The sequence below is a fragment of the Triticum dicoccoides genome, chromosome 7B (genome assembly GCF_002162155.2).
Source record: "Triticum dicoccoides isolate Atlit2015 ecotype Zavitan chromosome 7B, WEW_v2.0, whole genome shotgun sequence".
NCBI classification, from domain to species: Eukaryota; Viridiplantae; Streptophyta; class Magnoliopsida; order Poales; family Poaceae; genus Triticum; species Triticum dicoccoides.
Window position 1 is genome coordinate 265775888 of NC_041393.1, and position 16091 is coordinate 265791978.

At 44.2% G+C, this 16091-nt stretch overlaps 1 protein-coding gene across 2 annotated transcripts; it reads right to left on the minus strand.

Annotated features, from left to right (window-relative positions):
- Positions 1-1679: 1679 nt before the first annotated feature.
- LOC119342191 (protein AMEIOTIC 1 homolog) lies at positions 1680-4360 on the minus strand. 2 transcript variants are annotated; one of them, XM_037614034.1, is made up of 6 exons: positions 4208-4360; positions 3751-3834; positions 2860-2922; positions 2621-2683; positions 2406-2489; positions 1680-2245 (listed from the first exon to the last, which is right to left on the minus strand). In XM_037614034.1, the coding sequence occupies exons 1-6, from the start codon at positions 4304-4306 to the stop codon at positions 2147-2149; spliced, it is 492 nt and encodes a 163-aa protein (XP_037469931.1). In that variant the 5' UTR covers positions 4307-4360; the 3' UTR covers positions 1680-2146. The 2 variants fall into 2 exon arrangements, with proteins under 2 accessions (XP_037469931.1, XP_037469930.1); XM_037614033.1 differs by having other exon boundaries at positions 3751-3837.
- Between the last annotated feature and the right edge of the window lie 11731 nt (positions 4361-16091).

Below are 16091 nucleotides of genomic sequence, written 5' to 3' on the forward strand. Positions count from 1 at the left end.
AAACAGCTTGAGAACGGGAGCATCACACTGTAGTTGAATAGCGATTATTTTTTCTGTTTATTTCCAGCGGCTTGACAACGTTTGTCTAAAAAAAGAGCTTGAGAACGGGAGCATCACACAGTAGTTGAATAGCAAAGCAAGATTTTTTATGCGGAAAACATCCGACCTTTTTTTCCAGAAAAATCAGATCTATTATAAGAGTTCATCGGAAGTATAAATCATCTCAAACATAATAAAAATCACATCGAGATTCCGAAACAATCAAACGACCACTATTAATCATTCGTCGTATAAGGAATGTTTTTTGCGAGATTTTATTAATTTATTCATCAACTATAAAGGTAGTACAAAGAAAACAAGAAGTAGAAAATACATCCAAATCCGTAGAGACCTAGCAATGACTACAAAACTAGAGGACACAAACCCTAAGAAAACTCAAAAATCTTAAAAAACGGAGCCCTCCCGCTGGCAAGGATCGGGATAGACCGGCGGCGGCGGCGGGAGGCACGAGAAACCCCAATGTTGAATAGTCGCTCACATTTCACATACACGGGCATACACTCACCCTATGAACCCATGCATGCACACCCTACCCGTATAAGCACCTCCAAGAGACTAAGCTGCATGGCATCTTGAGATGTACAAAGTCACCACAGGTATAGCATGTCGATTTAATTTATCAACTTTTTCAATAGATCTGATCTTTCCGGACAAAAATAGGTTGAAAGTTTTCCGCAGAAAAAATCTTGCTTTGCTATCCAATGAACGTGTGATCCTCCCGTTCTCAAGCTGTTTTTTCTTTTTTGAGCCAAACGTTGTCAAGCTGCTGAAAATAAACAGAAAAGACAATCAAAATAGTAAGGCCCATTAGTTGGGCCATTCTGCCCAGTGCGCCTGTTTTGCTGGAAAGCAAGAAGGCACGGCACCTCTGACGTGCCTTCGGGCACGGTAGAGGATCTGGTTCCATTAGTTTGGTGAGGCCAGAGCTTCCTCAATCCCTGCCCCGCCCCTCTGCTGTGTGCCAGATGGGCTGCTCCGGCAGGCATGATGAGGTCCTCGACGTGGGGATACGGCTGGCTGCTTCTTGGGAGGTTGCGAATGGGGTATCCCATATCTCCACTTTTCCAGCAGTTCCTTGCCCAGGTTTGTTTCTTCAAGCTGGGTGTGAGGGAGTTAGAAATTGATTCCTTTTCAGTCAATACTGATTTGGTCTATGATTTCAGTGAAATGTAGCAGACTGCTTGATGCTTGAAAGCTCTTCCCGCGGATGTCTCAGTTGCTTACCTTCTAGTTCCATGTTTGGCCATGAGATCAATGACAAAAAAATTGCTTCCGTCCTCACTAAAGTAGTTCTGAAGCATAGTTCCGTGTTCTGTCAAATGCTGCGTGTAGAGTAAGAAAATAAAGGTAACGTGGTACTCATGACCTTTTTATTGTGTGCCTTGGGAGAGTTTGCAATTCAGTTTATGAGAAAATGGAAGTGCAAGTACTTGTTCAATAGCATCAGTGCCAACAGAAGTGCAGTTCAGTTTGCAATTGTTTCTGTGGGGCATTCTCGCTTGGCTAGATTAAAACGGATAGAGAAAAATTCACCGCAGGTCACTAAACTTGAGCCAGTTGATAGTTTAGTACCACTACTTTAAAATACCCGAACTACGGTCCACGTACTTGTGCAGGGGTTCACTTTGGTCCGTATGTATGATTTCGTGTACGTATTTGCTGACTTAGGCGAGTCAGCAGCTGCCAGCTCGGTTTGACCGCCACCTGGTCGTGCCTAGGGTGAATAGTAGTCCATCTAGGTTTTTTTTTTGCAAAATCGCCGCCCCTGTACAGTACGTTGCCGTCGCCAGCAGCTCCGGTTGCCGTCGCCAGCAGCTCCGGTGCTCGATCTGTACAATTTTAGCTCCGGTAAAGAGTGATTGGTTAGCTCCGTCGCCGTCCATCGCGCACTCGTCTTCGTCCATGTATGCGACTCTCGCCGCCGTCAGGGTCCACGGCGACGAGGGCTGCGTCTTGTCTGGCCACTCGCTACACTTCCTCGACGACCTCTTCCCGCCGTCGCCGTCGACATCGGCGAGCTGGTCGCCTGCGCCAGCGGCTGCAGCATCTGTTGCCTCGCCAGTCGCTACCATTGCTCTCCTTCCTGTCAGCTTTGCAGTACTCCTTGGCACACAGAAGAAAGACGCGGCTCTGCTCCCATGATCTGCAACTGCTGATCCCCATCATTCAGAAACTGCATGCCCTCCTGTTCACACATACAATAAATTACCAAATCATTCCTCAAATCTAATGCTAATGTGTAATCCTTTTGGAGCAAATGCTAGCATAACAAAAAATCAGAAAGATTATTATGATGCAACTGGTGCAGTTGATAAAGTGCAGCTACTAGCAATCAACTGTGTTACCTTGAGAGATAGGAAAGAAGTGGACAGAGCAGCCACATGCCCCTCCAGCCTGGTATTTTTCTCAAGCATTGCCTCATACTTCTCCTGCACAACAGATTCAATGTCAACTCCACATCAGGCACATGATTAACTCATCGTGAAATGCAGCTAAAGTTGATCTGTACTGTATAATGAGAGCAGGAGCTGGGCAAAGATTGGTTAAAATTCAGATGTACCTTGAGGAACAGAACCTCCTCCTCCAGCTTGCCATTCGCTCGTGTTGCGTTCGCGTACTTCTCCTGAAAACAGATCCACAACAATGGCTTCAGCATGATCAACAATGTGGAGAAAACAATTCAACCAGGAAGACACATTTGAATATTCAAATTTAACATGGCAGCCATTTCTTGCAAGATAACTAAATTGACAAGTATGATGAATTTAAGCTGAGGGGGAGTTGGCCCAATTATTGTACCTCCAAGGATAGAACCTGCTTTTCCAGATTGCCATTGGCCTTCAGCACACACTCATACTTGTCCTGCAAATAAGATCACCATGAGTTCAAGATCAGCTAAGGAAATACTCCATGGAATAAACAAAAAGAAAGTAAACTTTGCAATTCTTACAACACTAGTGGAAAGAGATACCCATTCTGATGATTAAAACTACCTATGTCAAGTGTACTTTACAGTATATATGCAGAAGTATTTCCTCATCAATGGAAATAAAAAGGTGCTTTGCCTAAACATCCACCTTAACCTCAGTGTAAAAAATGTGAGAAGCAAAGCTGAGAAAGGTTTGTGTGTACTGCCGGTGTCTCTGCAATGCCTTCCCAGAGGAGACAAATTGAGAGCTACAAATGTGTCATGCTTTAGAAAGGCAAACCTGCATCTTACAAATTTCAGATGCAGTACTGCAATGTAGTACTATGACACAACCAAAACCAAGACTTGCCACTTGGAAGCAACTCAAATGTCAAAATTTCTTTCTTTCTTTAACTGAAACTTTAAAAAAGACTATCACAAAACCAAAACCAAAGACTTGCCACTTCCAAATAAACTCAAATGCTTTCTTTAACTGAAACTCCAACACCAAAGTTTTCACATAAGAAGGAACCAGAAACATGCACACCCTGAAAACTGACAAGTGTGCATCACAATTCACAAGTAAGGGGGTGTGCTCCATTCAGGCATGCATGCATGTCCCATTTTCTCATAATTTTGTCAACAAATATACATGATGCAAAACAGAGAGATGTAATTTATTTATTTTGAGGGGTAGAGAGATGTAAATTTGATAGCAAACATGCATGATGAAAATTGCAACAGAAAGAGATGCATATCTGAGGACAGATAACTGCGATCACCTGATAAGTCTCATGAGAAATGTAGGCTTTGACTGCCTCAGATTTCCCCTCATTGTTCATTGTGCCTTGATGTGCCTTCACCGACTGCTGCATGTGCCATCATACACAAATTCAGAGCAACAGAATTCAGTGCCAACACAAAACTAGCACTGCTACTTACTGTATGCAAAAATGATAACAACTTAGCACAAGTAATCAAACATAGCACAAATTACCATTGGTTTAATCAGCACAAGTGACTTCATACACAAATACTGTATAACAAAATTCAGTGTTAACACAACAACACTGGCATTGCTAGTTTGCTACTTAGTACTTACTGTATGCAAGAATCACAAATGATCAATTTTAACACAAACATTTCTTTGTCACATGCAAGACTCAATGGAAGGTCGAATCAGCATTGAGGAAGAAGAAGAAATTGCAAGAGAAGATGACAGAAGGGGGAAAATGGGACCTTTTTACTCCGGCGAGCTCCTTGGTGAGCTCCTCCACCTGCACCTTTGCCTTGAGCGTGTAGCCGTCCGCGGACACGGGATCTCCGCGCTTCCACCATGGAGGCGGCACCCAGTACGGGTCGACACTCGACACCGAGTCGCCGACCTCCCGGTGCAGGGCTGCAAGCTCGGCCGGTTCGAGCCAGTACTCCATGGTGCCGTCGGGCGTCGGCATTGTGGCGGTGAGAGTCGCTTACGTGGACGACGACGAGTGCGCGATGGACGGCAGTCTCGAGCTCCCGCCCACGCCGCCGTTGGCCTCCTCCACCAACGCCGACTTCTCCGCCAAGCTCCCGCTCCTCCCCGGCCGGCCGGCCCGGACTCGCCGGTCCAACCACCTTCGCAGCCGCCGGCCACCAGCAGCAGCCTGAGGGACGCCGACCTCCAGGAGCCAGCGCAGCCCCACTTCGTCGGCCTCGACCCGCAGCTCCGGCACACGGCGCAGGAAGCGTCGTCGCAGCCGTTCCCGTGCATCATTTTTGCAAAATACCCCCTGCTTTCCTGCGTATTCAGGCGGCTGAGACAACGTGGCAGTCAGCGCCCACGTGGATCGACTTGACCACGTGGATCGACTTGACCACGTGGATCGACGAGCTGGCGGCCGCTGACTCGGCCAAGTCAGCAAATATGTACACGAAAACGTATATACGGGCCAAAGTGAATCCCTTGCGCAAGTACGTGGACCGTAGTTCGGGTATTTTAAAGTAGTGATACTAAACTGTCAACCGGTTCAAGTTTAGTGATCTACGGTAAATTTTTCTCAAACGGATATGTCCCAGTTTTACAGTTAGTTTGACTCACTAGCTTGGTAAGCCCCAGCTGTAGCATCAGAGATAATTGTACTACCAGGCTAATACCAACGCCACTCTGCTTTGGCTTGGCAACCACCAGCGGCAGACACCGATGGAGAGGTGGAGATGGCAGGCTCCCTGCACACAGCGGGCGGATCCTCGGTGACTTGTCACGGCAGTCATCAGATATGATCGACACAATGAACCACAAGTGTAGACCAAAGTGTTCCCAGTCACTGTTAGCTGGCCGCCGAAGTTTCCAATAGACTTGCGAAAAGACTGCTTGGTTAGGAAAATCCATTGCGTCAGTTCTTATGTTGTGGACATGTTTCACATTTAATTTACTTGCAAACTTTAAGATTCCTAGTCATTTTCTGTATCGTATTGAACATAATTTACGTCCCATCCAGCTGGGTAACCAATCCCTTCTTTGTCTGATCCAGAAGATAAATCATTAATCCGACGCGGCACGCTCGGCCCCGAAGGCACAGTCCCATGCCCATCCATCCTGCGCGCATCCATATCACGAGTAATCAGTCTTCTCGATGATTTTCATGTTTCCTTAATGGACTGTTTTATGTCCAAAAACACCGCAGCCACAACTACTCTGAAGACATAAAACAGCTTGTGAACGATGAAGCTTTGTGGTATATGCACACAGCCCCGCCTTAAGATGATAACATAAAAGTGCTCTGCCTATTAGCAGATGTTTGAACTTGAAAATGCGACTAGCAGACTGGGTAGGTGTGAAATGGCGACGATTTTGGAAAAGAGAATGTGAGGGTAGTTTGCAGTACAGTCTATAGCTTCAAGTTACGAAATTAAACACACGAGAAGTAGTCTCTCGACCTGGCCTTCTATTTGCCGTACGTCGCTCCATATGAACATCCACGGGATAACGACAATGGCATACTGGCATTCTGGTGACATAATGGTGCTGGCTATAGCTGCTCGTGAATGGGATCACGGACCACATCCATCTTTGCTATAGAGCATCGTTGAAAGGAGCGCCGACAGAATACGTGAGGCAATCTCTGATCCCAGGATTCCAGATAGTCATTGTCGTTTGTCTCGGTGGTTGAGCATTGACTTATTCCGTTTATCTCGACAACCAGTTTTGGTGAGTATTTACCAGGACCTTGCGGTAAATATTCTTCCCTCTTTTAGTTTTGATTATATGGCAACACATGAAACTTTTTTTAAACACAACAATCAAAGTCGCTCACACACATAAGCATACACTCATCCTTTGAACGCATGCACGGACATCATACCCCTATAAGCACCTTCGAGAGACTGAGCGGGCATACCATTGTGAGATTTTACGAAGTCACCTCGGTGGCCTCGCAGCCGATGAGAATGTCTCCTCCCACTGAACGAACATCGCCGGAAGCCAGAAATAAATCCAAAGAAATGCGAGCACCAATGCCAAGTCTGGGATTTGAACCCAATGGGTTGGGGATACCACTGTTCTCCTAACCATCCAACCAGATTGGTTAAAATAGATTGCAAAAAAGTGACGTGACCGATACTGCCTGTAAAATGCAGCGCTAGGCCGGAGCAAGTCGGGACGACAATGACGGGCGGCGTGGAGGTGGTGCATACTTTGGGGCCAGAGATGATGGATGCGGGCATGCGGCGGTGTGACCAGATCCTGTCCTCAAGCGGTGCGGGTCGTGCGTGGCGAGCGCTACGGGGCGTCCGCCCCTTCCATGTCGGTCAGTTGGCGAAGGTGGCGGCACGACAGTGGTGGTTGGCCTCTCCTTCCTCTGCTCGTGTGGCTTGGACCCGTGAGCGGTGGTGGACCCTGTTAGATGGTGATCTCCACTAGCTTGCGTAGGTGGCTAGTTGATGGTGGCAGAGGCTACCCGGGGAGGGAGGCAGAGGGGGCCTCCCAGCCTTGCCGTCGCCAAAATCTGGACGAGACAGATTGGTCGTGACGGTGGCCGTATTCCTCGATGATGCGGTGGAGTGGTCTCGAAGGAACTTTTTCCTTTACCAGTCGGCGGCTTCCGTGTTCTGGAGCTGAGGTGTGGTCCCGGCGGCTGGGTCAACGTGCTAGGTGGTGCGATTGCGGTGGTCGTGGGCAGATCTTGTGGCTCAAGTGCGGGTTGATTTCCATGGTACATGTGAACCTACATTTTTATATTGTTAAAACCATGCATACCCGCATATGGGAACCCTATTTTTTTTTCTACAAGAAGCTTCCTATAGGGTGGACGTTGCACCTACCAACACCATTCTACAGTATTTGTGCCGTTAGTGACCGAGATAGCGGTATATAGTAATATCCCACCGTTAGATTAAAGGGGAAACCTCCATTTTACATTGTCAGAACCATGCATAGCCCTTCCGAGGGCACCCTATTTTTTGAGTATGAGAACCTTCCTACAGGGCGGACGTTGCACCCACTGTCACCCTTTGACTCACACTCTATCCCTTATATGTTGTGTGAGTGTTGGTCTGGATGATAAAGGATTAGAGAGAAAGTGATAGATACATAGATATATATAGATTACACACGAACCTGCATTCTAGATTGTTAGAACCATGCATGCGCGCATATGGGCACCCTATTTTTTGTCTATGAGAACCCTCCTATAGGGTGGACATTGCACCCACCAAAATCGTTCTACATCAGCAAGGTCTCACGGGCATTGATATTTGTGTGGTATTGACATTGCAGCTTCTAATTGCTTCTGCTGGACCCGCACCACCGTCGCCTCCCGCCATGTGTGCCAGTGAGAGAAACCTTATCTCGGCCGCCGGCAAGGAGATGTGTGGCGGCGTGCGTCGCCTACTCGACCTCCCTGTGGGAGCCACCCCAAGACGGCTGTTGGTGCAGTGCAACCGTGATGAATTCAACTGGAGCCACGTCACCGTCGCCTCCTGTCGCGTGCGAGCTATCTCTGCCATCACTGACGACGAGGAGAAAAAGTGGACGTGATGGATGAGATGGATAGGACTCTAGCTACCTTGCGTAGGGTGAGGGGGAGGGGGGTTGTTCGCATTAGGACTAGATCCAGCGATTGATCCTTTGGGTTGACGTGGCGACACTTTCTGCCATACGATTTGGGTTGGTCATCCCACATGCAGTTCGTAGTTCGCTGCAAATTACTTGATAACCGACGATCGCTAGTTAAGATTTCACGAAAAGAAAACTTGTCACGGCTCCATGATTATTTACCGCGAGGGGGCGATAGAAAATTATCGGATTCACTCGGCCATAGTCAATGCTCACCGCATCATTAGATTAAAAGGGGGACCTCCATTTTACATTGGCAGAACCATGCATACCCCGCATGAGGGCACCCTATTTTTTGAGTACGAGAACCTTCATATAGGGCGGATGTTGCATCCACCAGCACCCTTCGAATCGCACTCTATCCCTTATATGTTGCATGAGCATTGGTCTGGACGACAAAAGTTAGAGAGATAGTGCTATATATATATATATAGAGAGAGAGGGAGAGGTCTGTTTGTGAGTGAGAGAGTGGTATACTTTCATCGCATCGCTTAGATTGCACGGAAACTTGCATTTTACATTGTCGGAACCATGCATACTTGCAAGGGGCACCCTCTTATGTGTAACGAGAAACTTTCTACGTGGTGGACGTTACAAATTGACTAAGATATTTAAAAAATAATACAAAATATAAAGGATAACATGACATATTTGGTAGATACATACATAGATAGATACATACATAGATAGATATATACAGAGGGGATTGTTTGCAAGTGGGAGAGCGGTACAAAGTATCACCACATCGTTAGATTACACACGAACTTGCATTTTAGATTGTTAGAACCATGCATACCTGCATATGGGAACCCTATCTTTTGTCTATGAGAACCCTCCTATAGGGTGGACGTCACACCCACCGACACCCTTCTACATCGTCTACATCGTGCAAGGTCTCCTGGGTGTTGATATTTGTGTTGTAATGGTATTACAACTTCTAATTGCTTCCGCTGGACCCGCATCACAGTCGCCTCCTGCCGCACGTGCCAGTGGGAGAAACCATGCCACGGTCACCGGCGAGGAGCAGACCCGAGCCCAAGGGGGTGCAACCTGTGCGCCTGCACAGCCCCCCCTTTTCCAGGGGCCTCAAATTTTGTACGCTTCAGTTAGTGCTATAACCAGCAATCTGGGCCCTGTTGCCTACCGTCTTCAGTCTTTCATCTCTGAGGCCCTGTTAACCTCTATAGATGGGCCTCTTCGGTACGTACGCCTCATCTAGCGATCGATCGATCGATCGAGACGAGCAAGGTGCGAGGCGCCTCTTCGTCTTTTCGTTTGGCACTCGCGGGCATCGGCACGATATGGCGGCAGGTTTGGGCTCCTCTAAACCCCAGCCCTCCTTCCTTCTTCACAAATCTTCTTCCTTCCAACACGTCAAATCCTTTTCAAGAATCAAGAGGGCCGAGGGCAGGACCAAGAATGGTTGAACGACAGCCGACAGGGAGGGCCTGATTCAACTGAAGGAAAGGAAAATTGAGGCCATCTCCCGATCTCCGATTTTTAAGGGTCGTCACGGCAAATAACCGGTGATCCCATGAGCCCTTGACTTTGAGTTTCGATTTCCGCCCACTATTTAGTTCTGTTAAAATCTTATATTCCCTTTGATCTATATTAATTGTCACACACTCGTGGATCGGAGGGTGTAGTTAATTTTATTCTTTTTTTCATCTATTAGGCGTCTAGTATTGCAAAGAACACTAAAAGAGTTTAAGTAAAGAACTAAAGACTATAAACCAACAATATGTACGATTTTCTTGATAATTTCAATTGGTATGTAAAATTTTATGATATGTTTATGTAGTGTTTTTTCATGAGATAAGACCCATTTTAGAGGTTCACACGGGGCCTCCAATTTTGTCGGCTCGGCCCTGGCGAGGAGATGTGTGTACACGTGCGCCTCTAGCTCGACCTCCCAGCGGGAGCCACCTCAACGCGGCTGCTAGTGCAGCGCAACTGCGATGAATTCCACTGGAGCCGTACCACCGTCGCCTCCTGGCTCTTGTCGCGTGCGAGCTACCTCTGGCACCATCGGCTGCGAGGAGAAAAAGTGGACGCGATGGATGGGATGGATAGGACTCTAGCTACCTTGGGGGAGGGAGATAAGGTCATGGGGGAGGGGGTTCGTTCGCGCTAGGACTCGATCTAGCGACTGATTCCTTTGGGTTGACGTGGTGACGCTCTGTGCCATACGATTCAGGTTGGTGATCCCACGACCAGTTTGTAGTTCGCTGCGAGTTCCTTCATAACTAACGACCGCTAGTTAAGATTTTCCTAAAAAAACTCATCAAGGCTTCATGATTATTTACCGCGAGGGGAAAACTACCGGATTTACTAGGACAAAGTCAATGCCCCCCTCCCAACCTCGCAGAGGCGTCAGCCCGTGAAAGCTGACAAGCCAGGTAATGTTTGTCGCGTGCTGGTTGCTCGCCAGATTGCTGCAGTCTATTACCACCATGTTGAAAATTGTGGACTACACGGTCTACCCTCTAATTCCTCTGCCTTTTCCGTGGTGCCGCTCACAATGCATATTGAGGTTAGAGGGTAGGGACCTATTTATAGACTCCACTTCCAGGCTTTTCATTATTCCACCTGTTTCCGGAAAGATCCGTACGACTCCTGGGCAATGTTACCAACCACGATCAAACATGCCAGTTTTCCGAGTCTAAATATACTAGTCCCTAGCACACATGTGTGAGTCATGTGCCATGATTAGATTGTATATGTGAGATCAATTTCCAATCTTAATCATGTGGGTCAACAGCCTGCAGAGCCGGTCCTGCAAAACAAACCCAGCTTTTCCACCATGTGATGTCCCGGAAAAAATACATATGTACATATAAATTCCAGTAGAGTCGATCCCTATTAATTCCTCTATTGTATTCCATCACATCCTCGGCACCTCGAGTATTACTTCCTCGAGTTAAATTCCGCATCAATTATTCCCCGTAACAAACATTAATAATATGAATAATTCCAGATTGAGCTAAATAAATAATAACCATGTTGAGTAAATGTTGAAGCCACAAAAATATCCAACATCTCCCACTTGGCTGAAACATATTAATCAATAAATGAAGTTCCATGTGTAAACATGTTTTGAAAAAAATTCCTGACTATAGTCAGTGAACCTGCACTATATTAGTATTATTATACAAATAAATGAATTATACATACCTGAGTTTAATCATTCCACACCTCGTGTATACAATGGTAACTTCCTCAATGTGTTTAACTTTAACCGTAAACTTCAAAATAAGTGACAGGTTGTGATGCACATTCCACGATCATACATGATGTGTGAAATTCCCTTAGCGACACATAATTCCTTCCACCGCTTGAATGCGTAACAATAAATTCCGGTAGCTAAGGTTGATGGTATAATGAAAATATATTCAAATTCCAATACCATTTAGTATCCCCTTTCTCCTCATGAGTTCAAACATAATTCCTCACTGAGTATGATTTCTCTTATCAAGGTATTTTAACAAGTTTGCTATTTTCCATAGAAAATATTTCAAAATATTCCCTATGTAGTTCCACTCCCAAAACATAGGAAGCTTCAAACGTTCCTTTCATATGAAAGTTATAATATGGCCAAGCTTTCACTTCCATCAATGTGACTTTATCATTGCAAATAGTAATAACAAAGTAACATATATAATAATGCAATTTTCACTTACCTTTGTACATGGTCACCTCACTCCATTTATAAGACCATATGACCTGCTATTCCATTGATGTGAAGCTTGTTTCAAGGCCACAAATTGATATATTATGTTGCAAACTTCATATTTCCTCTTTGTCCAAATATTTCCGGCTACAACATATATGATTATTTTCCTCCTGATTCCAAACATATGGGCTGCGGTTGTTTGGCAAAAACAATAAGTTCCCAAACTTCTATCTTTCCTCATTGAGTTTCTTCCCGCGTTACTTCCACCCATACCGTGCATTGATAGAAAATTTAAGCCTTCTTAAGAGACTTTAATTATTCCTCAGAAAAATTTAGAGTGACTTCCCCCAGCAACACACGATAATTATCTAGAAATGATTTTCCAAGTTATTTCCTCCCACTTATCCTAAGCATATTAGTATTAGGAGTTTCACTTGTATTTTTCATTGGGGTAAAGATTATATTCTAGTATAATTGCCAATAATTCCACCGTTATCCATAAAAATACCGGCTCCCACTTTCCACCAGTTTTCCTTTTCCAGATCAAAAAACATACCCTTGACCCACTAGAATAACAATTAGCAAAACCTGATGTGTGTTGTGTAGTAATTGAGAACGTCTTTTCAAAATAATATAGTTCCTTCCAGTCCAGTCCACAAACCATAAGGAGTGACTGTAGATGAAAAATGGTATAAATTCAATATGTAGTGCTTCTTCCAAAGAAAAAAGAAGTATCAAAGATATTTACTTCCTCCACTCAATTGTGAAGTATATAGGAGTATTAAAGATATTCAATTCCTCCTATCATATTAAGTAGACAATATATTACAATGGTGAATGAAGTTCCATGCACTTATTCAATTGATATATTCCTGAAGTGTACTTCCCCCACGAATCAGTTGTTAGAACTTTGAAATCCTTTAATCAACTGATTCTCCACTTCAGTACATTATGTGAACAACACAATAAAGCTTTCCGACTTGTATAATGAAAGGTAAACATATAACCATATAAAGTGCGATCATCAATGAGTGATATGATAAACAATCTAACCTCTAGTGGGAGTGTCGAAAAAAAATACCATAAGTATGTATATATAAAATGATGCGAAGCTTTTTGCCTCCTTCCACCTTAAGAAAAGGCGTGCATGTCAAATACCCATTATATATGTGCTTCAGAAAACCAAATTCCTCCCACTAAAGTTTTGAATTCCTGAATCACTAAGCCACTTGATTCGGTTCCATGATATGTGACCAAGTTGTCCATGACAAACATAATAAATCCCAAGCATGCATTCCCATTATCAGCATTCATCTCTATGGAGTCATCTTCCCCAAACAACAATTTAGGTTTCTAACTTCCAATGGACCATCAAGAAAGAATAGACCATCGTGTGAAATTCTGTAATGCACTAATTTTATCATTGAGCAATATTTCCACTCTTCCTTTTCCAAATAGTATTTCGTAAACAGTGGGTTCCAAGATAGAACCATAAATTAAATCCCTACACACTGAAGTTGCATTGTGTGTCGTATAACAATAATACCTTTCCTCCATCAAGGAGTTTCATGGCAAAATTTCCAATTCCAAAGTATATAAGATTTAGCAGCAATGGCAAAAACACACAACATATATAATTTCCTTTGGTATTGTTAGGATGTTAATAAAATTGCTATTGTATTCCAGCAATATAATACATAGTAGCTTAAATCCACATTCCAACTATTTGAAAAAGTATTGACATATAAATATTTAATGCAAATATTAACAATGTGCATACCGTTAAGTGAGAGCAAGTTTCCTTAATTTCTCATGGAATGGTTCCCATCTTCCTCCATAAATAAGTGATTGTCATAATAGACACTTTATGAATTCCTTCCCATGCAAGGTTAGTATAATAGTGTATCCATCAACAATAATTTTCCTCCACAACGGAGTTTGTGGGCATAATTTACAATTCCAAGTTTATTAACTTTTGCATTTCCTTGGAATTGCTTGCATGGAAGTATATGATATATAACAAGAATGCACAATACAACTTCCTCTTTGCCAATTGAATTGATAAAATATTATATCTTCCTCTTCGAGGTGCAACCAGTAATTTTTGGCCAAATCCTTCCCTCGGGGAGTTTCAATCTTCCTCCATAGAGCAAATAATGTCCCATATTGCACAGTATCAAATGAAGTTGGATTGGAAAATCAATTATTTTGATCAATTTGGCAGAGTTAGAAATAACCAATATAAGCCAGTAATATGTATTTTCCAAGAGACATCAACCGAAAAATGAAGACAATATTTCAGATTGCACCTATTTTCCATGCAATTTGTTCACTATGGTATGAACCTAACATAAGTATGCAAGCCATTTGACACATATAATATATTTCCTTTTCCTCAATAGCGGCTTTCTGAGTTTGGCCTTGTCCAGTTTGTTTTAATCAATGATGTGATGGATAATTTCCACGGAAAATACAATCATAATATTCCATCTTCCAAACTGTGATATTAAATTTATGGATTGTAAATAACTCAGCGAACAGAAGGAAAAGTGTTACCAATTGTATATTAGGCGAAGACAGATGCTGAAATTACGCCAATTAATTCCTTGTGCTTTCTCCCCCAAATCAGGGTGTGCACAAGTATTAAGACAATCAAGAAATACCAGCCTTCCTCATTATAATCTGATCCTTATAGAGAAATAAAGTAGACGTGGACTTCAGCATGTAGATGCGTATGTAAGAATAAATTCCTTGCTCCTTGTGCAAGATAGACCAGTAGAACAAGTAGTACTGTATATAAACAACAACATCAAAGCTTCCTTCCTGCACCATCTTTGCTGCTGGTATCCTTCCTAATCAATTTTGACTGGCCCACCTGCATCTTGTCTCACCGGCTTCTTGGTTATGAACAGCAGCAAGCAGCAACAGGCGTGGGCAAGCCCTGGAGCTTCAATCTTCCCCGAGCAGCTAGCTCGCTCAGCAGAAGGCGTCGGTCCTGCGTGAGTTCGACGAGCGACGAGATGCAGCGAGGAAACGCCGATCCGACTAGGTTGACGCCTCGACGGCACGTCGGAGCTTAGATGGACCGATCTGTAGCAAGGTATCTCGAGGAAGCGCAGAACAAATCGATCTTGTTTAATTCCCAACTTCTCATGCACAACATGCAAATAGTACAAGTAACAGCAGCCGAAGTGATTTGCTTGGTCCGCACACACATTAAAGAAGCAAGACAAGACTTGGATTTCATCACGTGAACCTGCTGTTTGTCCACTCCACGATCGCGTGCGTGGCAGAATCCTCCGAGCCAGCGAGTGTCTTTCTCGGTTCCGTCGATCAGGTTAAAAGCCATGGATTAATCTATTTTGTCCTCCAGATCAAGTATAGCCACGTGAAAAAGGCTCCAATAATTCCGTGCTTGATGCATGCAGGAGATAGCATAATACGCATCGATCTTACGCACATCCGTCAGGCGAATCGATAGGGCGTTGAATAAGAGTACCAGGCGGATGGTGGATAGCACAGAGTTGCAGGGCGATGGAGCAGTTCAATCTCACGAGGGACGTCAGAGTATTCCAAGGCACCGGCGGGAGTGGCAGAGTTGGCAGCGGAACGGATCGACGATTAGGGTTACGGGCGGCCGTGATCGAACCTGCTCAAGATACCAATGTTGAAAATCGTGGACTACACGATCTACCCTCTAATTCCTCTGCCTTTTCCGTGGTGCCGCTCACAATGCATATTGAGGCTAGAGGGTAGGGACCTATTTATAGACTCCATTTCCAGGCTTTTCATTATTTCACCTGTTTCCGAAAAGATCCGTATGACTCCTGGGCAATGTTACCAACCACGATCAAACATGCCAGTTTTTCGAGTCTAAATATACTAGTCCCTAGCACACATGTGTGAGTCATGTGCCATGATTAGATTGTATATGTGAGATCAATTTCCAATCTTAATCATGTGGGTCAACAGCCTGCAGAGCCGGTCCTGCAAAACAAACCCAGCTTTTCCACCATGTGATGTCCCGGGAAAAATACATATGTACATATAAATTCCAGTAGAGTCGATCCCTATTAATTTCTCTATTGTATTCCATCACATCCTCGGCACCTCGAGTATTACTTCCTCGAGTTAAATTCCGCATCAATTATTCCCCGTCACAAACATTAATAATATGAATAATTCCAGATTGAGTTAAATAAATAATAACCATGTTGAGTAAATGTTGAAGCCACAAAAATATCCAACACACCATGCCTTCACGAGTCACTTTAGATCCAGTTACTTTTGATTTTTTTATTTCATGCCAAAGTATAGTCTACTCTCTCCATTTGCATGTGCACGCGGCTGGGTAA